At 36.0% G+C, this 25,063-nt stretch overlaps 1 protein-coding gene across 1 annotated transcript in view; it reads right to left on the reverse strand.

Moving 5' to 3' along the window:
- Positions 1–11,511: 11,511 nt before the first annotated feature.
- Ythdc2 (YTH N6-methyladenosine RNA binding protein C2) overlaps positions 11,512–25,063 on the reverse strand; it is a 67,061-nt gene continuing 53,509 nt past the window's right edge. Inside the window, exons 26-30 of the mRNA XM_052155217.1 lie at positions 24,775–24,952; positions 14,330–14,533; positions 13,212–13,394; positions 11,978–12,065; positions 11,512–11,881 (exon numbers count right to left, since the gene is read on the reverse strand). Of these exons, the coding sequence (XP_052011177.1) occupies positions 11,985–12,065; positions 13,212–13,394; positions 14,330–14,533; positions 24,775–24,952 (646 nt within the window). The 3' untranslated portion in view covers positions 11,512–11,881; positions 11,978–11,984. The remainder of the gene's footprint in view (positions 11,882–11,977; positions 12,066–13,211; positions 13,395–14,329; positions 14,534–24,774; positions 24,953–25,063) is intronic.

The raw sequence follows: 25,063 nt of genomic DNA on the forward strand, positions 1-25,063 counted from the left end.
AATAGAAGGAGTCATAGAAAGTCTTCCAACCAAAAAAAGCACAGGACCAGATGGTTTCAGTGCAGAATTCTACCAGACCTTCAAAGAAGAGTTAACACCAATACTCTTCAAACTATTCCACAAAATAGAAACAGAAGGAACACTACCCAATTCCTTCTACGAAGCCACAATTACGCTGATACCAAAGCCACACAAAGATCCAACGAAGAAAGAGAACTTCAGACCAATTTCCCTTATGAACATTGATGCAAAAATACTCAATAAAATTCTTGCCAACCGAATCCAAGAACACATCAAAACGATCATCCACCATGATCAAGTAGGCTTTATCCCGGGAATGCAGGGTTGGTTCAATATACGGAAATCCATCAATACAATCCACTACATAAACAAACTCAAAGAACAAAACCACATGGTCATTTCATTGGATGCTGAAAAAGCATTTGACAAAATTCAGCATCCTTTCATGCTTAAAGTCTTGGAGAAAACAGGAATTCAAGGCCCATACCTAAACATAGTAAAAGCAATATACAGCAAACCGGTAGCCAGCATCAAACTAAATGGAGAGAAACTTGAAGCAATCCCACTGAAATCAGGGACCAGACAAGGCTGCCCCCTTTCTCCTTATCTTTTCAATATTGTACTTGAGGTACTAGCTCGGGCAATTCGACAACATAAGGAGGTCAAAGGGATACAAATTGGAAAGGAGGAAGTCAAACTATCATTATTTGCAGACGACATGATAGTCTACCTAAGTGACCCAAAGAACTCCACTAGAGAGCTCCTACAGCTGATAAACAACTTCAGCAAAGTGGCAGGTTATAAAATCAACTCAAGCAAATCAGTGGCCTTCCTATACTCAAAGGATAAGCAGGCTGAGAAAGAAATTAGGGAAATGACCCCCTTCACAATAGCCACAAACAGTATAAAGTATCTTGGGGTGACTCTTACCAAACATGCGAAAGATCTGTATGACAAGAACTTCAAGACTCTGAAGAAGGAAATGGAAGAAGACCTCAAAAAATGGGAAAACCTCCCATGTTCATGGATCGGTAGAATCAATATAGTTAAAATGGCCATTTTGCCTAAAGCACTATACAGATTCAATGCAATACCCATCAAAATCCCAACTCAATTCTTCACAGAGTTAGAAAGAGCAATTATCAAATTCATCTGGAACAACAAAAAACCCAGGATAGCTAAAACTATTCTCAGCAACAAAAGAAAATCTGGGGGAATCAGTATCCCTGACCTCAAGCAATACTACAGAGCAATAGTGTTAAAAACTGCATGGTATTGGTACAGTGACAGGCAGGAGGATCAATGGAACAGGACTGAAGATCCAGAAATGAACCCACACACCTATGGCCACTTGATCCTCGACAAAGAGGCTGAAAACATCCAATGGAAAAAAGATAGCCTTTTCAACAAATGGTGCTGGTTCAACTGGAGGTCAGCATGCAGAAGAATGCGAATTGATCCATCTTTGTCTCCTTGTACTAAGCTCAAATCCAAATGGATCAAGGACCTCCACATAAAGCCAGACACTCTGAAGCTTATAGAAAAGAAACTGGGGAAGACCCTTGAGGACATCGGTACAGGGAGAAAGTTTCTGAACAGAACACCAATAGCGTATGCTCTAAGAGCAAGAATTGACAAATGGGACCTCATAAGGTTACAGAGTTTCTGTAAGGCAAAGGACACCATCAAGAGGACAGATCGGCAACCAACAAATTGGGAAAAGATCTTCACCAATCCTACATCAGATAGAGGGCTAATATCCAATATATATAAAGAACTCAAGAAGTTAGACTCCAGAAAACCGAACAACCCTATTAAAAAATGGGGTACAGAGTTAAACAAAGAATTCTCACCTGAAGAACTTCGGATGGCGGAGAAGCATCTTAAAAAATGCTCAACTTCATTAGTCATTAGGGAAATGCAAATCAAAACAACCCTAAGATTTCATCTTACACCAGTCAGAATGGCTAAGATTAAAAATTCAGGAGACAGCAGGTGTTGGAGAGGGTGCGGAGAAAGAGGAACACTCCTCCACTGCTGGTGGGGTTGCAAATTGATACAACCACTCTGGAAAGCAGTCTGGCGGTTCCTCCGAAAACTGGGCACCTCACTTCCAGAAGATCCTGCTATACCACTCCTGGGCATATACCCAGAGGATTCCCCACCATGTAATAAGGATACATGCTCTACTATGTTCATAGCAGCCCTATTTATAATTGCCAGATGCTGGAAAGAACCCAGGTATCCCTCAACAGAAGAGTGGATACAAAAAATGTGGTATATCTACACAATGGAGTACTATTCAGCCATTAGAAACAATGAATTCATGAAATTCTTAGGCAAATGGATGGAGCTAGAGAACATCATACTAAGTGAGGTAACCCAGACTCAAAAGGTGAATCATGGTATGCACTCACTAATAAGTGGTTATTAACCTAGAAAACTGGAATACCCAAAACATAATCCACACATCAAATGAGATACAAGAAGAAAGCAGGAGTGGTCCCTGGTTCTGGAAAGACTCAGTGAAACAGTATTTGGCAAAACCAGAACGGGGAACTGGGAAGGGGTGGGAGGGAGGACAGGGGAAGAGAAGGGGGCTTATGGGACTTTCGGGGAGTGGGGAGGGGCTAGAAAAGGGGAAATCATTTGAAATGTAAATAAATTATATCGAATAAAAAAAAAAAAACATTGTTCCAGATCATCCATTTCATTTATATTTTCCAGTTTAATGGAATATAAACTTTTGAAATAAGACCTAGTGATTCTTTGGATTTCCTCAGTTTTTGTTATGTCTCACTTTTCATTTCTGATTTTGTTAATGTGCATACTCTCTCTATGCCTTTGAGTTAGTTTGGCTACAGCTTTGTTTAGCTTGTTGATTTTCTCAAAGAATTAGCTCTTGGTTTTGTTGATTATTTTTATTGTTCTTTGTTTCTAATTGATTGGTTCAGCCCTGAATTTGCCTGTTTCCTGTGGTCTACTCTTTTTGGTTTGCTTATTTTTGTTCTAGTGCTTTTGGGTGTACTTTTAAGTTGCTAGTATGAGAACTCTCCAATTTCTTTATGAAAGGCACTTATTGCTATGAGCTTTCCTTAGTATTGCTTTGTGTCCCATAAGTGTAGGTATGCTGTGCCTTCATTTCATTGAATTCTAGAAAGTTTTTAACTTCTTTATTTCTATCCTGATCAAGTCATCATTGGGAGATGTTCAGTTTCCATGAGTATGCAGACTTTCTGTCATTTTTGTTGTTGTTGAAGTTCAGCCTTAGTCCATGGGTCTGATAAAGTGCAAGGGATTATGTCAATCTTCTTTGGGTTGAGGCTTGCTTTGCATCCAATTATGTGGTGGTCATTTTTAGAGAAGGTTCCATGAGATGCTGAGAAGAAGGTATATTATTCTGTTTTGGGGTGAAAAGTTCTGTAGATATGTTAAATCCATTTGGTTCATAACTTGTTAGTTTCACTGTGTCTCTGTTTAGTTTCTGTTTCAATGACCTCTCCACTTGTCAGAGTGGGGTATTGAATTCTCCCACAATTATTGCAAAGTGTTTGATGTGTGATTTGAGCTTTAGTAAATTTTTTAAAGTGTGTGTGCCCTTGCACTTGGGACATAGATGTTCAGAATTGATATGTCATCTTGGTGGGTTTTCCTTTGATGAACATGAAGTGTCTTTCCCCGTCTCTTTTGATTACCTTTGGTTGAAAGTCTATTTTATTAGATATTACAAAGACTACTCCAGCTTGTTTCTTGGATTTGTTTGCTTTGGAAACATTTTTTGAATCTTTTACTCTGAGATAATGTTCATATTGGTTGCTGAGATGTGTTTCTTGTATGCAACAAAATGATGGATGCTGTTTACATATCCAGTCTGTTAGCTTGTGTCTTTTTATTGGTGAATTGAATCCACTGATGTTGAAAGAATTGACCAATGATTATTAGTTCTTGTTATTTTGATGCTTGGTATTAGTACTGTGATTCTCTTCTTTTAGTTTTGCTGTGAGATGATTAATTTCTTGTATAGCTACTCTCCTTGTGTTGACATTTTCCTTCTAGTACCTCAGTGGGGCTGTATTAGTAGAAAGATATTGTTTAAATTTGGTTTTGTCATGAAATATGTCGATGTCTTCATCTATGGTGATAGAAAGTTTTGCTATATAATAATCTGAGCTGACATCTGTTGTCTCAATGGATCTGGATTTTATGGTCTCTGTTGAGAAGTCAGGTGTAATTCTGATGGTCTGCCTTTGTATGTTTTATGACCCTTTTTTCTTTAATATCCTTTCTTTGTTCTGTATATTTAGTATTTTGATTACTATGTGTTGGGAAAATTTTCTTTTGTGGTCCAATCTTTTTTTGTGTTCTGTAAATTTTATGTACCTTTATAACAATCTCTTTCTTTAAGATAGGGAAGTTTTCCTTTATGATTTTGTTGAAGATTCTGGCTCTTTGGGCTGGGAATCACCATTGTCTTCTATTCCTAATATTCTTAGGTTTGGTCTTTTCATTGTGTCCAAATTTCCTGGATGTTTTCAGTTAGGAACTTTTTACACTTGGTATTTCCTTTAACTGATAAATCCTTATCTTCTATGGTATCTTTTATGCTCGAGATGCTTTCTTTCCCATTTATTTTTTTCTATTGATGATGCTTGTATCTGTAGTTCCTATTCTCTTTCCATCTCTGATGTTGCCTTCATTTGTTTTCTTTATTGCTTCTATTTCTATTTTTATGACTTGTACAGTTTTATTCGTTTCCTTCACCTGTTCGGTTGTATTTTTCTATATTTCTTTAAGGGACTTATTTCTTCGTTATGGACTTTGAAATGTTTGTGTTTTCTTTAAAGGATTTATTTATTTCCTCTTTAAAGACCACTATCATCTTCATAAGATGAGATTTAAGGTCTTGCTCTTCAGGTGTATTAGGATATCTGAACTTGCTATAGTAGGAGACCTGGGTTCTTATGGTGCCATATTTCACTGGCTTTTGTTTGTTGTTTTCTTGTGCATGCCTTCAGCTATCTGTCTTTGGTGTTGCCTGGCCCAGTTGTCCTTGGGAGTAGCAAGCTTCTGGGACTGGTTTTCCCTGATAGCAGCAGTCCTCCCAAAACACAGGTAGAACTGTGGGCTGGGGTGTGGAGTGCAAATCCTCAATTGCAGGTAGAGATGTGGACCAGAAGGTGGAGCTAGTTGTCTTGGGTGTCCTTGATGGGAAGAGCTGTAGTTTAGGGAGTGGGGTACAGATCCACATTTACAGGTAGAGGTGTAGACTGGAAGGACAATGGATCTCTGAAAGGATGGGGCAGAGCTCACAGCTGAAGGGCTGGCTGGGGTCCCAGAAGGTAAGGGATTGGGGTGTCAGTGTCTGACCTGGGTGTCCTAGAAGGAAACAGGTCTCCTGGGAGGCAGGAAGAGTTGTGGGGTGAAGAGTGGGATGTGGATCTGCTCTTGCAGGTAGAGGTGTGGATCAAAAGCCTCTCTATTTTTAAGCCTTAATAGAATTCTGCTTGGTTCATTCTGTTTGTATGGCTCTTGAGATTTTGTGGTTGTTACTGGATTTTGTTTTTTCAATTCCACCTTCATTTCAGCTTGATTCCTCTTTAGTGTTATCTGCTTATTGAAGTCTGTTCTCAGGCAATTGTTTTCCTTACATTCTTTCTCTTTAATTTTAGTGAGCTGTGTCTTCTTTAAATTCTGTGAGCTGTTTCTGTTTTCTTCAACTTCTTTAAATCCTTTGTTGAAATTTATGGTTGATCTTTTTGTGTCCTAGGGTTCAACTAGTTAGTTCTCATTGGCAAATATTTTGACAGGACTGGTAGGATTTAGAGAAGATATCAGCTTTGGTTTTCCTGTTATTTGTAGTTTGCAATGAAATTTGGATTTGTGGGCTTTTGTTCTAAGGTTGATATGAATTATATGGGTAGGGCAAGGAGAGGACGTGTAGGTGGGTTGGAAATGACTTGGGTGAAATAAAGTCAGATGGAGAGAGGGAACCAGGCTGGTATACAGGATGTATTTCCTAGTCTAAGCCTAGATTCTGGGGATAAAGGTTACAGGGTGGAGAGGTTGGATACAGCACAGGCAGGAGTGGCAAGACTTGGCCAAAGAGCATTGAACGTGATGCCAGAGCCAGATTTGATAGGTTGACACTAGAGAAATTCATAAGTCTAAACCCCAGAAAAAGATGAAAATCTGACTGGAGAGGTTGGATGTGGTGTAAGAGGCACCTGGGAGTTGTGACAGATAGAGAAGGTATTGGCAAAAACCTAGACTTTTGATGCAGCACAGATAGGAGCAGCTGAACAAAGCCAAAATCCAGATGTGGTAGGTTTGATAGATTGGGTAAATTGGGAAGGACCATGGAGAAAAAAGTGAGAGATCTGGCTGGGCAGAGAGATTCCTTTGTTATTGTTTCACTGATTTCAACCTTGAATTTATTTTGTCTCATGTATTCTTTTTTAGTATTATTTCTTGTTTTTCTAGAGCTTTCAGGCATGTCTGTCAGTTACTAATATAAGCTCTAGCTTTTTGTTGGCACTTAGTGCTAATAAACTTGTATCTATTAGCTATCTTCATTATGTCTCATAAATTTTGGTCTGTTAAATCTTTTTTTGTATTCAATTTTAACATGCTTTTAACTTTCTATCTGTCTTAATGAAAATTTCATTCAGTAATGAGTTTATATACTTCCTGCTTTATCTGTTGTTGGTATCCAGTCTTAATCCATGGTGGTTATAAAGGATGCAGGGTGTTATTACAATTCTCTTGTGTCTGTTGAGACTTGCCTTATGTGCAATATGTTGTCAATGAGCTGCTGAGGATATACTTTAATATTTAGAAGCAATGTTGTGTAGATGTCTGATAGGTCTGTTTGTTGCATATTTAACTGGTGAGTTTTTGTGTGAGTGACCTATTTGTGAGATAGGGGTAACTGAAGTCATCTACCAACACTGGATGATGGCCAGTATGTGACTTTAGCTGTAGTAGTGTTTCTTTTATGAACTGGAGTGTCTTTGTGTTTGGTGCATGTTTAGAATGATAATATTGTCTTGGTGGATCTTTTCTGTAATGAGTACACAATGTCCCTAGCCAGATGAGTATTGAAAACTATTTTACTGAATATGAAAATAGCTATACACATTTATTTTGGGGGTTCTTTTTATAATATATCCTTTCATAAAACTTCATGTGATGTCTTTGAGGATTCCTGCAATTTTTTTGTGGTATGATGTGACCAACCCCCCTTGATTTACTGTTCTGGTTTTATTTATTCCTTATGTCCCCTTGGGTGTAGTTAACCTCTTCAGATTCAAGTTTTCATCCTAATGCCTTCTGTAGATGATTGGATAGAAAATACTTAAATTTTGTGTTTTGTGAGGTTTATCTTTTTTCAATTATGATAGTGTTGCTGTCATAAAAGTCTGGACTCACATGTGGGGTCTCTCAGAGCTTGTAGAATATCCATCCAGGACCTTCAGGCTTTTAGTCTCCATTAAGAAGTTAGTTGTTATTCTAAGTCTTCTGACAGTCTTTTTCACTTGGAGTTTTTCATACTGTTCTGTACATTTAGTGCTTTGATTATATATCCTACAGCATTGGTGTTCTGTATGCTTCTTTTATCTTCATGGGTACCCTTTTAGATTGGGAATGTTTTTATCTAATTTTTTTAAAAAAATATCTGTGTCTTTGACCTTCAATTATTCTATTATTCATAGGTTTGTTCTTTTTGGGTTATTTCAGATTTCCTGGATGTTTTGTGCTTAGAGAGTTTTTTTGTTTTGTTTTGCTTTTTGAGGTAGCATTTTCTTTGAATGAGCTTTCCATTTCTTCCACCTATCATCAAGACCTGAAATTCTCCTTTTCAAGTCCTTTAATTGGTTAGCTGAGGTTTTTGTTTGGCATCTAAATTTTTCGTTTCCAGTTTTATTTCAGTTTGAGTTTTCTTTACTTTGTTAAATTCTCCTTCCATGGCTTGAATTGTTATCATTACTTCACTCAACTGTTTTGATAGTCTTTTATTAAGGCATTTGCTCATAAACTTTTAAGGTTCTTGAACATATTCTTTATTACTATTTTGGAGTCTTCTGCTTTAGAAACTAAATTGCTTTTCTCAGGATCTATTGCTAGCTTCTGGATGTAGCATGCTGTCTTGGTTGTTAATGCTTTTGCACTATTCTCTAGGTACCTGAAGTTATGACATATGAAGTATTTCTTGGCATAGATATTTCATCTTGCTTTGTTAAGTTGGTGTTCCATTCTTTGGTTGCTGTTGCTCTCTATGGGTCCTAGCCAAGTGTTATGGCTGTGGGTTCCTGGAAGAGACTGTTTCTGTGGGGCAGTGAGTATCAGAAAGTAATGAAGACAGGCTAGAAGACAAGACTGAAAAAAGAAATGTCAAAGAACAGGGCGACCCAGGGTCTATACCAAAAGGCAGAATCGCTAGGGGCTGGAGGAGGGCTGGTGTATTTATAGCTTTATAAATCTGTCATTGATCCTTTCAATGATCCTGTGAGAGATGTCGAAAATATTTCTATTTTGTACAGGTAAAAGTTTGAGGTGAGAAACTTTAAACAATTTGCATCTTTCACACTTTGTATTAGCATTATAATTAAAATCCAATTCTGATGTACCAAGAAATTTTTCATATCAAAGTCAGTACTTCATTAAATTATATGTTTTAGTATTCTAATCACATCTGTAATGCTCTACCATGCAAGATTAATTAATATGAATATTTCAGGCTGATGTCATACAAACTTCAAAGCATACATCCAAAATAGTATCTTTGGTTGTAGTGGACTGCTTCAGCAAAATAGTTTATTTAAATCAACAATGTCCAAGGCATCTATTAAACTTGCAAGTTCTTGAGCCCTACTATAGAACTACTGGTAGTTACTATAAGGTATAAACTCTGAAAAAATACTTAGCTCTTTCCCAACTTATTGCTACAGTTTTAGCTATCATCCCCAATTATTTTACAAAGTCTGTAAGAAGTTCTTAAAAGAACTCAAAATATAGGGACTATAGAAATGCTAAGGCCAAAACCACTTCCTGATCTTTCTGAGGCCCATCATCTGGTTCCCACATCCTCATTTGGGTACCTCACTACTGCTTGTAACTCCAACTCCAAGGAATTTAATACCTTCCTCTGGACTCTACAGATACCTTCATTCATATGACATAGATACATGTAAGTAAAAATTTAAAAAGAAAAAGCTTAACAATAAAGTTTTCAGTAACCATCCTCCTCATATGCTTTAGCATTTAGTCTACATTGACTCAATTGTTATGCTACACACAACAAAACTGCCATGTTCAAGCATATAAGCTTGTCTTAAGAAGCAAGAACACTAACTGATGTATCTTAATATGCTATTATAAAATATAGTTAAAAAAATCAATAAAGGGTCACTAACTGCGCCCAGTGAATTAATAATACCAACTTTTAAAAGTCTCTCAAAAATGAAAGGACTTATGGATATCAGGTTTCTCAGGTACTATATTATTCAAAGATATGGGAAAGTGGTACCTGGCAAACAGCCAGTACTTCATGTTTGCTAGGTGAAAAACTGCTAGCATCTGAAGACAAGGTACTCTTGGCAATATTCAAAGAAAGTTTCAATATGGTTTAAGCCTCTACTTTCAAATAGTTAACTGTCAACCAATTTTATGCTGAAGTATTTTAAAGGTTTTATACTAAATACTTCTTGACGTTTTTAACATTGAAAGAGGGTTATTGACATGTGTATGGATATTCTTCAAAGTAACTGAAATTCATTGATATCTTAGAAAATATTATTAGTTATGGCTACTTTAGTCTTATATCAGAAAAGTGTCTAATGCAATTTTCAAATAAAAAACACATATTGACTGTGGTTATAAGAAATTTAAAGTGTTGCTACATGGTAGGGTGAAAGGATATGGTACACAAGATCTGAAAAACCTCATTGTATTTCATTTGATAAGTATATTTAAAATTCATTTCTTCAAACGACAGTATTTTTATTACATTCGAATTATATCCACGCTACCAACAAACCCATCATTTATTTACAAGGCTAGATATTACAAAACAAGGAACATTTAAACAAGTTTTATTTCTTTAAAAGTTTTTCCAAATTTAGAATGCTGAAAACCTCTACATATATACCTTTAAAAAGTATACATTATCAGGAAAATTGTAAGTTTCAAAAGAAATGTAATACACATACAATGAAGCATAATTCACTTTGGCTCAGCTTTACAGGTATATGTCAAAGTGTATAAATGAGTGGGTGAGTGTGTGTACACATATATGCATTAATATATCATATATATGTGTGTATATATGTATATATACATATCACAATTTCTAATACAGGCAAAAGTTATTGCTGGTATCTTCAAGCAATGCATCAGAGATAGTAGAAGAGTCTCAAGACTTCATGCCAATCCATGATTTTTCACATCTTTGCACTCAAATACTAAACCACACATTTGTTTTCTTTTTATCTTTAAATTAAATTCATTTCAAATGCTATGAAAAAGTACTATCAAGCCTGCTCTATTTAGAGCTCAGTAGCGAAGATATATATGATGTTTTGTCCTGCACTTCTACTTTATCTTCAAAGAGTCTCAAAGAAAATCTGTAACCAATGGTGTTAAAAACACCAAAGAAAGTAACTCTGTGATGGTAAAGAGACATGAGACTTAGCATTATCACAGGCTTAGAAAAATAAATGCCCCATTTACATTAAATAGGTGAGAGAAAAAAATCAAAAAGCAAATGGAAAAAGACATGAAGAATTATGGGTTGTATGAGCTTTAGTTTCAAACATATACAGCAACCAAGATATTAATAATTGCTGAGCATTTTTTAAGACTTGTATGAATTTCCATAAATTTTAGTTATTTTAAAGTGGGTTCTGTAGCAGAACAAAGAGGTCATAATAGTTATAGTTATGTGAAGGTTTCTTCATGGGAAGAAAAAAAAGAATGGGTATATTGTACATAAAGTTAAAAGAGACAGGACTAGGAATGAAATTATGCACTGATCTCATCAAAAGTAGAGAGAAATTACCTTTCTTGAGATTTTATCTCATTCTGTAATCAGAGAAAAATAGCACTCCTTCTGTTTTCTTTACTATATCTCAGGTTAAGAATAACAATGAATAGCCCTTATGTATCCTAGTTCTGTAAGAGATAATCAAAAATTTTAGTGTGTTAGCTGTTTTTTTTTAAATGATAAACCTAAGAGCTGACTCTTTCAGAATGGTTCTTAGATGTACTGATATATTTATGGCTTTCCTGAATGAAAAAGTCAACAACAGGGCTGGAGAGATGGTGCAGCCATTAAAGGATAGGCTCACAACCAAAAAGTCAACAATAAGAGTTTGTCATATCAGGCAGTGGTGGTGAAAGCCTTTAATTCCAGCACTGAGGAGGCAGAAGCAGGCAGATACTGAGTTTGAGGTCAGCCTGATCTTACAGAGCTAGTTCCTGGACAGTTGAAGCTACACAAAAAAAAAAAAAAAAAAAAGAAACCCTGTCTGGAAAAAGCAAAAGGAAAAGAATTTGGCATCAACAGTCATTAACTAAATATTTTAAAGAAATGTTTACATTCAAATTAAGTGCTGTTGTATCAAATACCAAAATTGCTATTTTGTTCATCTGAAACAGATAATTAACAAACATTATAAAATAATTTCCTAAAAAACACTAGAAAATTTTAAATGATCTTTTCCTCTATATGAAGATGATGATTCTGAAGGAATACGTTATGCTACAAACCCACTCATGGTATACAACACTTCATCAAGGTTTTCAGAAAATCAGTGCCTTCTGTAGCTACAATAGGCATAATGCTCTTCCACAGTCAGGAGTTCTGAAAAAGTTAAAAAAAAAAAAAGGTAAATAATCTGAAAGTCATCCTGAAGATTACAAATTCTGGGAGTAGTGCTCAAACCAAATATTATTTAACCTGAATGTCAATCAGATGTAGTTTTTTCTCCCAATGGAAGACGTTCCCATAACTGGAGCAACTGTTCTCCAACCTGAGGTTCTAGCTCCTAGATAAGTAAAAAGAGAACATAAACATTAAAACAATATCTGGGCTGATTTTTTTTTATCAGTAAAAATATATGTAGACAAAAAGGCAAAAAAATCACTTTAAATTTCATCTTTACAAAGTCAGATCTGCTAATATTAAATGGTAAATACTATTTCCAATTCTCTGCTTTTATAGAGTCAACATTTAAATGTAGAGTTCTACTTAATGTGAAAATCTTACACATTTTGCAATGAACTGAAAAAGGTCCATGCAATCTCTGAATTCTGTCAAGATGGAAACAATAAATTTTATTTGAAGTGAAGAACACTCAATTTGAACTTCTAAAGATTTGAAACCTATAATACTAAGATGTTTTGAGGCTTTCTCCCCAAAATAAAGTATCTTAAGTGACTACCTATTCTTACTTCAGAAATTATTTGACTTTAATTCAAAATTAATAAATTATCAGAACATGAATAAAAAGAAGCTATACTTTTTGTTCTCCTGTGGTATGTGTCATACCTCTAAAGAGTACATAGAAAGAGCTCAATTCTTTCCCCAGCAGAGTTTGAAGTAAGCCACAATGCTTCAAATAAATTATTTGAATGTATGTTTGGTACAGCTAACCGTGGAATATCCTTATATGTAAACTGGGACCAAGAGCTCACAGTAATGTTAATAAGAACAGATTCCACAATGCAGCCAGCACAGCATTTTGGTACTATTTGTGAATTCTCATCATGCAACTAGTTTAAATGTACAAAGGCAACATCAAAAGGGCAAAGAAGCCTGAAATAAAGCAAGCCACTAAAATATTAAAATATTTATAAAATGTGTTTAAACAAAAAGGAAGCTGACAGTGCTGTCAGTTTGAGACTTCAGTCAAAAGACTACAGGATCGTAATCTCTTCAGTCACATGTCATTAGACAACAAAAACCCCATGAAGTGACTTATTAAAGATATCATACAAGAAACAAAATTTACCAAAACGATGAAAAAATATATAAGATATTTGGAAGCACACTTTTATGTTTTTTATAAACCAAAACCACATTGCTCATGTGCATAATGGCATTTACAACTTATATTTACACATTTCCCCTTTGAGTAGTAACAGCAAAACCAAAATCAAATGGAAAAAAAAAGTAAGATGCCTGTATATACCTGCCCATCTCTGCTTATCTGTACTTTCTTATTGTCATTCCAAGGATTGAGTAAATGGTGTGCAAACTGAAAGGGAAGGCTTTCTTTGCGTATCCACTCCACTTTAAATACTCCGCCTAGTCCAGCTGATCCCCAGTCTTGGCTCTTCTCCCTTCCTATCTCAGAAGACATCCTAGAAAATCCCTGTTTAAAAATGAGGGAAGAGGAAGGAAGCAAAAATGACATTAAATTATCTATATTTATCTGATAGGGTTAATCATAATTTTTAAAGAATTCTAGAGAAAAGATATAATATTAAAATATTGCAAATTTATCAAGAACCTTAAGAGCTGCTTTATCAAATTTTGGAAGAAAAACCAATTCTAGCCTAATGTAATTTCAAATATTAACAGGTTTTTTTTGTAATGTATCAACAGTTATAAGTCAGCATTTATTAAATAAAAATCCAATAAGCAAACCTGTAATTTTCATTTATAAATATGGTAAATATGAAACAATTTAATAGTTTTCAAGTTGAGATATACATAAATTCAAATTAATATTAAGAAACGGACTCAATGATAGCAATGGCTCAATGAATGGTGAAGAGCACTAGCTGCTTTTTCGGAGAACCTGAGAACCTATTCCCAGCACCCACGTGGTGGCTCATAACCACCTGTAACTCCAATTCCAGGGGATCTGACTCCCTCCTCTTCTGATCTCCACAGATAATGCATACATGTGGTGCACAGACTCACGCTCAGGCAAACACCCATACAACATAACATAATTTCAATTTTTTTTCTAAAAAGAATCATGGTCTTTTTGTTGTCAATAGCATTTCTAGTCCACATAAACATTTTACAAAGGCAAAGCTTCTTGCATTTAATCCACTAACAGATGCAAAGTTTCTGTAAGAAGGACTACTAATCTGGAAGCATCCTAGTGAGTCAAGGTAAAGAGGTTCTATCATCCTCTTGCAGAAATGTGAAATAGATCTCACTACCAGTCCCACTACAGACAATTTAATGGAGCCAAATACAATGGAAAGTTAGGCTTTTGTTTTGGTTTTTCTCTGATGGTGAGAGTGTAATCTACAGGCAAAACAAAGCCCATTGTATTGATTCAGGATGGCTCACCTGGAAATGTCCAGATCCTTGAACAGAAAATACCAAGTAGACCATGCTGCTCTCCCAAAACGCTCGATTTAGCTTCCGCTCATTACTAGGGGTTGTAGACCAGATACCCTTCTGTTGAGAAATTTCAAGGTTTCTCAGATTGCTACTCTTCATTATGAAGTAACGAATAGGCATGTTTGGTCTCGGTGAAGGAGATTTTGAGCCCTATGAAAGAATGTGTAAGTTATTGAAAGGTAATTTGACTTTCAACGACAGTAAGCTCTCATTAATAACATCTTGATAAACAAATAAATGTTACCAAATCTAACAAATGCAAATTAAAACTTTTCATTGCTTAATCAAAAAACCAAAAAGAAGCACTTACTTCCAAAGCACCTAAGTACCAAGAAAGTTACTTTATTAATTTTAATACACTTAGAATGAATTTTCATAAAATGTTTTATGAAACTTCCAATTCTGAAAACAAAACCACAATTATTTTAAACAGTTTAATTTTTTTTATTTATTTTTATTTACATTGCAAATGATTTCCCCTTTTCTGGGTCCCCACTCCCCGCAAATCCCATAAGCCCTCTTCCGTCCCTCTATTCTTCCATCTACCCCTTCCCCCTTCCCTGTTCTGGAATTCCCCTATACTCTTGCACTGAGTCTTTCCAGAACCAGGGCCCACTCCTCCATTCTTTTTGGACATCATTTAATTTGTGGATTATGTCCTGGGTATTAAAAGTTTCTAGGCTAATATCCACTTATCAGTGAGTGCATACCATGATTGATCTTTTGAGACTGGGTTACCTCACTTAGTATGATGTTCTCCAGCTCCATCCATTTGTCTAAGAATTTCATGAATTCATTGTTTCTAATGGCTGAATAGTACTCCATTGTATAAATATACCACATTTTTTTTATCCATTCCTCCGTTGAAGGACATCTAGGTTCTTTCCAGCTTCTGGCTACTACAAATAGGGCTGCTATGAACATAGTGGAGCATGTGTCCTTATTGCATGCTGAAGAATCCTCTGGATATATGCCCAGTAGTGGTATAACAGGGTCCTCAGGAAGTGACATGCCCAGTTTTCTGAGGAACCGCCAGACTGATTTCCAAAGTGGTTGCACCATCTTCCAATCCCACCAGCAGTGGAGGAGTGTTCCTCTTTCTCCACATCCTCGCCAACACCTGCTGTCTCCTGATTTTTTGACCTTAGCCATTCTGACTGGTGTGAGGTGAAATCTCAGGGTTGTTTTGATTTGCATTTCCCTAATGATTAATGATGTTGAACATTTCTTAAGGTGTTTCTCAGCTCTCCGAAGTTCTTCATGTGAAAATTCTTTGTTTAGCTCCATACCCCACACCAGAGACCATGAAAGCTGGAAGATCCTGGGCGGAGCTCATACAGACTCTAAGAGAACACAAATGCCAGCCAAGACTACTATACCCAGCGAAACTCTCAATTACTATAGATGGAGAAACCAAGATATTCCACGACAAAACCAAATTTACACAATATCTTTCTACAAACCCAGCCCTACAAAGGTTAATAGGAGGAAAGCACCAGTACAATGATGGAAACTATACCCTGGCAAGAGCAGGATATTAAGCTTCTTTCATCAAACCCAAAGAGGATAACCACACACATATAAAATTAAAATAAAAAAATGTTAGGAAGCAATAACCACTACTCACTGATATCTCTTAACATCAATGGACTCAATTCCCCAATAAAAAGACATAGACTAACAGACTGGTTACATAAACAGGACCCTACATTTTGCTGCTTACAGGGAACACACCTCAATGTCAAAGACAAAAACTACCTTAGAGTAAAAGGCTGGAAGACAAGCAAATGGTCCCAGGAAACAAGCCGGAGAGTTGCCATTCTAATTTCAGATAAAATTGACTTTCAACCTAAAGTCATCAAAAGAGACATGGAAGGTCACTACTTGCTGGTCAAAGGAAAAATCCAACAAGAAGAATTCTCAATCCTGAACATCTATGCCCCAAATACAAGGGCGCCCTCATTCATAAAAAAAACTTTACTAAAGCTCAAAGTACACATTGCACCTAACATAATAATTGTGGGTGACTTCAACACTCCACTTTCACCAATGGACCGATCAGGAAAACAGAAACTAAACAGGGAGACAATGAAACTAATTGAAGCTTTGAACCAATTGGAGTTAACAGATATATATAGAACTTTTTATCCCAAAGCAAAAGAATATACCTTTTTCTCAGCACCTCATGGTACCTTCTCCAAAATAGATCATATAGTTGGTCACAAGACAGACCTCAACAAATATAAGAAGATTGAAATAATCCCATGCCTCCTATCAGATCACTATGGAGTAAAAGTGGTCTTTAGTAACAGTAAAAACAACAGAAAGCCCACATACACATGGAAACTGAATAATACTCTATTCAATGATACCTTGGTCAAGGAAGAAATAAAGAAAGAAATCAAAGATTTCTTAGAATTTAATGAAAATGAAGGCACAACATACACAAATCTATGGGACACATTGAAAGCAGTGCTAAGAGGAAAACTCATAGCTTTGAGTGCCTTCAAAAAGAAATTCGAGAGAGCGTACACTAGAAGATTAAAGGAACAACTGAAAACCCTGGAACAAGAAGAAGCTAATTCACCCAGGAGGAGGAGAAGACAGTTTAATTTTAAGATGGCCAAATGAACAGTCTGGAAATCTCACTGAGTTGTAGAGACTAAAGTTTAGGCACCATAGTGACTGGAATGGGAACAACAATATAGAAAGGAATTGCACAAAGAGTTCCAAAGAAACTGCAGAAGAATTCCCAAAAGTGAGTGGCTAGGCACAGACCTGATCAATAGATCAGACAAAATGTGCAGAGAGTAGGCAACGACTAGAAGGAAAGCAGCACACTAAATATCTCCCACATCTCACAAGTGATGGAGAATACTTGGCATACTCAGCCAGAGCAGATACCTTGTAATACATAGTGCACTTGCCCTGAGAAGAGTCAAACCCTAGTACTAGAAAGAAACTAGTAACAGAATAAAAACCTCTCATAACCTACTGTATCACTTCTTTTAATCAAACCTCAAAAGGACTAAACTGGCAAGTAGTTCAACAAGTTAAAGTTCTTGCCAAGAAAACATGATAAGTATAATCCCTGGAAGCCATGGTGGAAGAAGAGAACTGACTCCTGAAAGCTGTCTTCTGACCTCCTTACAGTTGCCTTGGCATGAGTACACACCTTCACAAGCATGTACATGTACATGCACACATACAAATAATTTTTTAAAAGTGAAAAAAGTATTAAACTACGTGTTAATTAACCTAAATAGAAGACAATTAAGCAGTATTTAAAGGAACACACACACACACACACACACACAGAGAGAGAGAGAGAGAGAGAGAGAGAGAGAGAGAGAGAGAGAGAGAACCTAGCAGCCAAAAAAATTTATAAGACATACAAAGAAAATAAAGGATAGTATCTATAACCAGGAAAAAAACAAATAGTACAAGCAGACTCACATAGCAGGTTTCGTTCAGACACAGTAGACAAGAATGATAAAATACCTATTATAAATTGTGGGATTGATGTTTTAGAAGATAAAGGAAAACATGAATACCATAAAAAGTGTTATTTTTAAATAGGTGATATTAAAGACACAAGGGGAACCTTGAGACGTAAAATAATAACTGCAAATAATGACATTACAAAAAAATGAATGGCTTACCCTCTAAAAATAAAGATATCTTTGAATGAAGAGTGTAGAGAGAATATCTGTGTTTCTCTGCATGTGGCACCTGTCTATGATTATCTGACAGCCTATGGCTTAAGTAGAAATAGGAGGTGTAACATTCAGGAGGCAGAAAGAATTCTGGGATAGTGCCAGTTGCAGGAGATTTGATGAGACAGACTTACAGTACCTGAGCACAAGTAACCATCCACAAGGCAGAATGAAGATTTAAATAAATGTGTTATTTTACGTTATGATCTAATTAGAGCAGAGTCTAGATATATGGCCAAAGTATTTTAAGTCTTATTTCTAGAGCATGGGGATGGAAAGAATAATGACCAAATTTCCACAAAAGAGATAGCAAAGAATTACCTAAAATAAAGCCAAGAGGGAGAAAGGATTAGAAAGAAAATTAAAAAAGAACTGTGAAATACTGAGTGATCTTATATACACATACACAGATATAGATACATACATAGATACCAAGCAAGAGCTCCAGCAAAGAAAAAGAAAGGGTAGATATGAGAAATAGTATGAGGAAATAATAGATTTAGATAAAAAAAAAAAAACAAAACAGATAGAAATTACTGATAAACGAATTGAAAAAGAGAATCATAGGAAGCAATATCAAAATTCAGTTTTTCAAAAACAATGATGAAAAACTCAGTTAATGGAAAAAAACATATTATTCACTAAGAAATGAAAATGACTGTGAACAGGTTGGAGAGATGGCTCAGAGGTTAAGAGTACTGACTGCTCTTCCAGAGAGGTCCTGAGTTCAATTCCCAGCAACCACATGGTGGCTCACAACCGTCTGTAATGAGATCTGATGCTCTTTTCTGCTGTGTCTGAAGACAGGGATAGTGTACTCACATATAAAATAAAATAAATCTTAAAAAAAGGAAAAGAAAATGACAGCAAACTTCCCATCAATAGTTCCTGTGTTCTAAATACTTATCCTTTACACCCACAAATACAGAAAGTGCTCACTCTACATCAAAGAAACTTTTTCCATCAGTCAGAGGCTTTTGTAGAAATCCACTACTGGTCAAAATGCAAAGAATAACTAACTGTGTGAGTCCCATCCCCAAATGGTATATATATAAAATGCAACCCCTGTTGCAGTATATTTGATCATACAGTGAACCCTAAGATTGTTTTATTTACTGGGGGGGGGGGGGAGGACTCTCACAAGAACTCTTACAAGAACAGAGATAAAAGAATAGCTACTTAAGAGAGACCAGTACAGAAAGAAAGGCAATTTTATGAGACAGAGACAGATTATAGAAAGAGAACAAGTTAGACACAGGTGAAGACAGAATGCACCAGAGAATTAGAAGGAGCCAGAAGATCAGAGCAGATGGCTAGAGTTAGTTTGAGGCCAAGCAGAGCAATTCAGGAGAAAATGAGAGAAGCCAGATTCAATCAATAAAGTTTAGAGAGGAGTTTGAGCCAGAACAGTTTAGCTGAACCAGCCAGCCAGAGCTCAGAAAACTACAGAGGGTAAGGTTATTTACCAGTAAGCCTCCAAGATGACAAAGCAGGAGAATAAAAGATACTTTAACAACAAACACCTATACCTAAAGCTCAGAGAGCATCACTGAAGAAGGGACAGAAATATTCTAAGAGCAACAGGGGACCAGTATAGCCAGAGTTATGGCTACTGGGTGTGTTCTTTTTTCTTTTACCCTTCCCTACCCCTCTTCTTCTACCCTATCAACTCCCTAATACTAGATAGGAGAGAAAAAAAGGTTAGAGGGTAAAGGGAGCAACTTTCCTGTTGACTAGGGGTTGAGTTCATTGGGGCAACTTTGATTTTCACTGTCAGGATATCTAATTTCTTCTTTTTGCCTTTTGACACAGGACTACTTGACAAACCATACAAACCACAACCAACAGCATCCAACCACCAATTGCCCAACCAGCCCCTTCTATTAAGGTTCTAGCATTTTATATATCCTCTGAAAAGTCCCCAGAATTCCAAACTTCACACACTCACAGAAACTATCTTGAACTGGCATAACCATGCCCTTGCTAGAGCACTAGGCAAATCATAGTCACATGCTGTGAAGCAACCCCAAATCCCCATACCTGAGATTAAAACAAAAACATATTCCCATATTTCAGTGTTTTTAGAAACTAAAATTCTTAATACACACCAGGGTACCTATTACTAGATATTGTCTTATAGACTTGATAGAGAATCTACTACACCCATGAAATCTCAACAATATGGTTACTTAACCAAGACCAGAATAAAGAAGTACAAGCTGACATGACTATGTGAAAGGGGGATAATTTTGCTAAGCCTTGTCTCTAGATAGAGTACTACAGGCAATCAATGGCTGTTGAATAAAGGAAGATCAGTACTCACATGAACAAAGCCCCCGATAGGTTATCCAATACCATGTGGGTTAACTCTACCATAATAGGGTATGTGTATGTAGATATATGTGTATATACGTGTAACAATAATTATAGAAGAAGAAATCATAAATTTGAGAGAGAGTGGTGTGGTCATAGGAGTTGTAGAAGTGGAGAGTTTGAAGGGTAGAATATGAGATCCTCAAAAATAATTATATTTCAAAATGTCTTTACTAGTGAATTAAAATTACAAAGTTTCTGTAAGGCAAAGGACACTGTCAAAAGGACAAAACAGCAACCAACAAATTGGAAAAAGATCTTCACCAACCCTACATCTGACAGAGGGCTAATATCCAATATATACAAAGAACTCAAGAAGGTAGACTCCAGAGAGCCAAATAACCCTATTAAAAATGGGGTACAGAGATAAACAAAGAATTTTCACCTGACGAATTTCGAATGGCTGAGAAGCACCTTAAGAAATGTGCAACATCATTAATCATTAGGGAAATGCAAATCAAAACAACCCTGAGATTTCACCTCACACCAGTCAGAATGGCTAAGATTAAAAAATCAGGAGACAGCAGGTGTTGGCGAGGATGTGGAGAAAGAAAAACACTCTTCCACTGCTGGTGGGATTGCAAGCTGGACAACCACTCTAGAAATCAGTCTGGCGGTTCCTCAGAAAACTGGGCATGATACTTCTGGAGGACCCTGCTATACCTCTCCTGGGCATATCCACCCAGAGGATTCCCTGGCATGCAATAAGGACACATGTTCCACTATGTTCACAGCAGCCTTATTTATAATAGCCAGAAGCTGGAAAGAACCCAGATGTCCCTCAATGGAGGAATGGCTACAGAAAATGTGGTATATTTACACAATGGAATACTACTCAGCAATTAAAAACAATGAATTCATGAAATTTCTGGGCTAATGGTTGGAACTGGAAAATATCACCCTAAGTGAGGTAACCCAATCACAAAAGAATACACATGGAATGCAGTCACTGATAAGTGGATATTAATTAGCCCAGAAGCTCTGAATACTCAAGACACAATTAACATTATCAAATGATTCCCAAGAAGAAGGAAGGAGAGGGCCCTGGTCCTGGAAAGGCTTGATGTAGCATTGTAGGGGATTACCAGGACAGAGAAATGAGAGGGGGGTGATTGGGGAATGGGCAGAGGGAAGAGGACTTATGGAACTTATGGGGAGGGGGGAACCAAGAAAGGGGAAATCATTTGGAATGTAAACAAAGAATATAGAAAAAAAGTGTGGTCTTGTTAGAGCAGGTGTGGATTTATTGGAGGAAGTATGTCATACTGGAGGTGGGCTTTGAGGTTTCAAAAGCTCAAGCTAGGCACAGTATCTCTGTGCTGCTTGGGGACCTAGATGTAGAACTCTCAGATACCATGTCTCCCTGCATGCCTCTATGCTCCCCACCATAATAAACGAATCCTTTGAACTGTAAGAAAGCCCCAAATAATTGTTTTGTTTTCTTTTTTTTCTTTCTTTTTCTTTTTTATAAGAGTTTCTGTGGTCAGTGTCTCTTCACAGCAATAGAACACTTAAGACATAAAAAATGTTGGAAAATAAGCAAAACCTACCATCTACTGACAAATGACTCAGATAGAATATGTAGAAAAAACCCTGAACATAACTCTGACTCACAATCTAAACCAAGAAACTAGATCCAAAAGATAATGTTAACAGTTATAGTGCATTAAATAGTGAAACTTAATTAAGTAATTAAATGTCTTCCTGCTAATATCAGGCAATGGTACTTTTCTCAGTACTTACACGACATTCTATTGTAGGCCCTAGCTAGAGAAATAAGCGAAGAATGAATGAACAGAAATCAGAATGAAAAAAAAATTATAGAAAATAAAATGTATTGGACAGTTTACCAATTGGTGACTAGGCATTCAAATATACGAGCATAGGGGGCAGTCATTCTCATTCAAACCATTATACCTGGTTTCAAAACTCTACAAAAGTAGCACAAGAAATAAAGAGTACTGAATAATACATGAATAATATGAACAATACTGACAACAAAAATCAATATTACATTTATCAACAGAAGTCTTGAAACTGATGAAGATACAGTCACAGCTATTCAGGAGGAAAAGTGACAGGTAAGAAAACAAAGACTGTAAGTCTTAGTCTACATATTAAAGTCAGTGTATGACTGACAAAAGAAAAATAATTGTCAATGAGACTCAGTAGAGTCAAATAAAAAGATCAGATATTTATGATCAAAATATAACAAATTTGCCAAAGTAATTTAAGAGGAGTGTGATCTTTTTGGAAAATGATGCTAGAATAATTGTTCAAATAATAATAAAAAACCCATCCCATCTATATCATATGAATTAGCTTGAAATAGTATCATATATCTAAATATAAGAGCTCTAATTGTTAAAGTATTAGAAGGAAGTAGAATATTTTTGTTATGTTGGATTATCCAATAATTTCTTAGAACACAAAATATACAAATCATAAGAAAAAATGGGGGAAAAGATTCAATCAAAACTAGAAACTGATGGGCATATCGCATGATTTTAACCCCAATATTAGCAGTTTGATCTCTGTGAGATCAAGGACAGCCTTGCCCTAAGGCCAGCCTGGACTGCACAGTGAGACTCTATCTCAAAACAGACAAACAATACTATAAATAGCCTATCTTCAAAAGAAGGTTACAGAAGCAATTTGTAGGTAAGAAAAGCTCCAAAGCATGCTAAAACAAATATGTCAGATATGTAGAAAATTCTTATACCTTAATTTTATAAAAGATAACCAATAAAGACAGGATAAAATGAAGAAGACTTTGAACAGCTAATTCACCAACAGCTATCTACAGAACGGCAAGCAAGCACAACAGTGGTGCTGAACATCATCACATTCTCGGCAAGTGCAGAATGACTTCATTATAAAATAACAAGGGTGGTCAATATGGAACACATAAAATACTTACAAATTGTTGCAAAAAAACATTAATTAGTTCAGGCATTTCGAAAAGCAGTAAAGGAGATTCTAATAAAGCTAAATATGCATTTACTATACAACCTACAACCCATTCCTAGGTATTCAGCCCCAAATTAAAAACAAAAACAAAAAAACCCTCTACATACAAAGGCTGCACTCAAATATTATGGCACCTTTAGTAAAAATAAAAAGTAAAATAATTTGAATGTACACATCAACTGATAAAATGGGCAAAAACCAAAAACAAACAACAGACAACAACAACAACAACAAAACCTGTAGCATGCCCATACAATGAAATACTACTCAGAGAAAAATGTAATTGTTACATTCAACAGTATAGATGAATTTTAAAGGTCTGCACTAAGTAAAATAAACTAGACACAAAAGCACGATTCCACTTACAAGATATTTAAGAAAATGAGTAGTGATTACTGGAGTACTAAGGTAACAGAAATATTGGTATCCACTATGGTATCAATACACAGTTATATACATTTGCCAAAATCACTAAGCTGTTCAGTTTGAACATTAAGTTGATAATTTTTCTATTACATATACTTTCTTGTGTGTGTTAGGAGGGTATACTTATACCAAGCACATTCATGTAGAAGTAGAAAGACAACCTGTGGGACTCCATTCTCTCTCTCAACCATCAGGTCCCAGTATCCAAACTCAAGTCACAAGGATTGGCAGAAAGCCCTTTCACCCCGAGTCATCTCAATAGCCCATAAACTAGTAAGTTTTTCTGAACAGAGTATACCTTAGTAAAGGAGTTTAAAATACCCCCCCCGACACACACACACACACACACACACACACACACACACACACACATACACACACAATAAAACATAAGAATACAAATGAGCTTTCTTCTTATTTAGCAAGTGTTCAGCAGACATTGTTCATCAAAACACAGCTAAGGAACTCACAATCATCCTTGTTCATATATCAGTACTATGAGTAAAAAGAAACATATTTGAACATGTGAAACCATTCACATTGCAAGTTTTAAAAGACAGTTTCCAATTCCATATCAAATTTTTCTGTCTTCTATATTTTGTGTTATATTTTTATTTTATGTATTTAAAATAAACACTGAACCACAGAAAACACTTGAAAGAATTATAAAACAAAATTAATATCAAGATAGTATTCTTGTTTTAACTAGAAACTTCTAGAGATATAAAGAAGAAAAAAATAGGCTAAATCGTATATGCCATCAATAAATAATCAGTTAGGTAAAATATAGTGTTAGTATTTAGACCACAGGCCAGTTACAAAGGTACACGGCTAGTAATTCTGTATAATTACATCTGTGAAATATGCTGCAAACCTGCTCTTTACTATAGACTGTAGCTGCCCTACCTTTCCTGAGGACGGAGGAGAGGGGCTAGCACAAGGACTTGGGTAACTGCTGCTGTCTGTGGATTTCACAGATGATTGGTCTGACCGGTCATCAGTACTCCGTTTAGGATGTAAAATTCCTCTATCTTTGTACTTCTGAGGTGGATGTAAGGCTGGAGATGGAGATTTCATCAATACTCTTGAGCAAGAAGAAGCACAGGTCAATTATATATAAGTTTATAATACAAAGAGAATGCTATTTCTATCCAAAATCCCAATGACATACAATGTGTGGAATACTTTTAAGGAA

This window comes from Apodemus sylvaticus, chromosome 13, assembly GCF_947179515.1.
Source record: "Apodemus sylvaticus chromosome 13, mApoSyl1.1, whole genome shotgun sequence".
NCBI lineage: Eukaryota > Metazoa > Chordata > Mammalia > Rodentia > Muridae > Apodemus > Apodemus sylvaticus.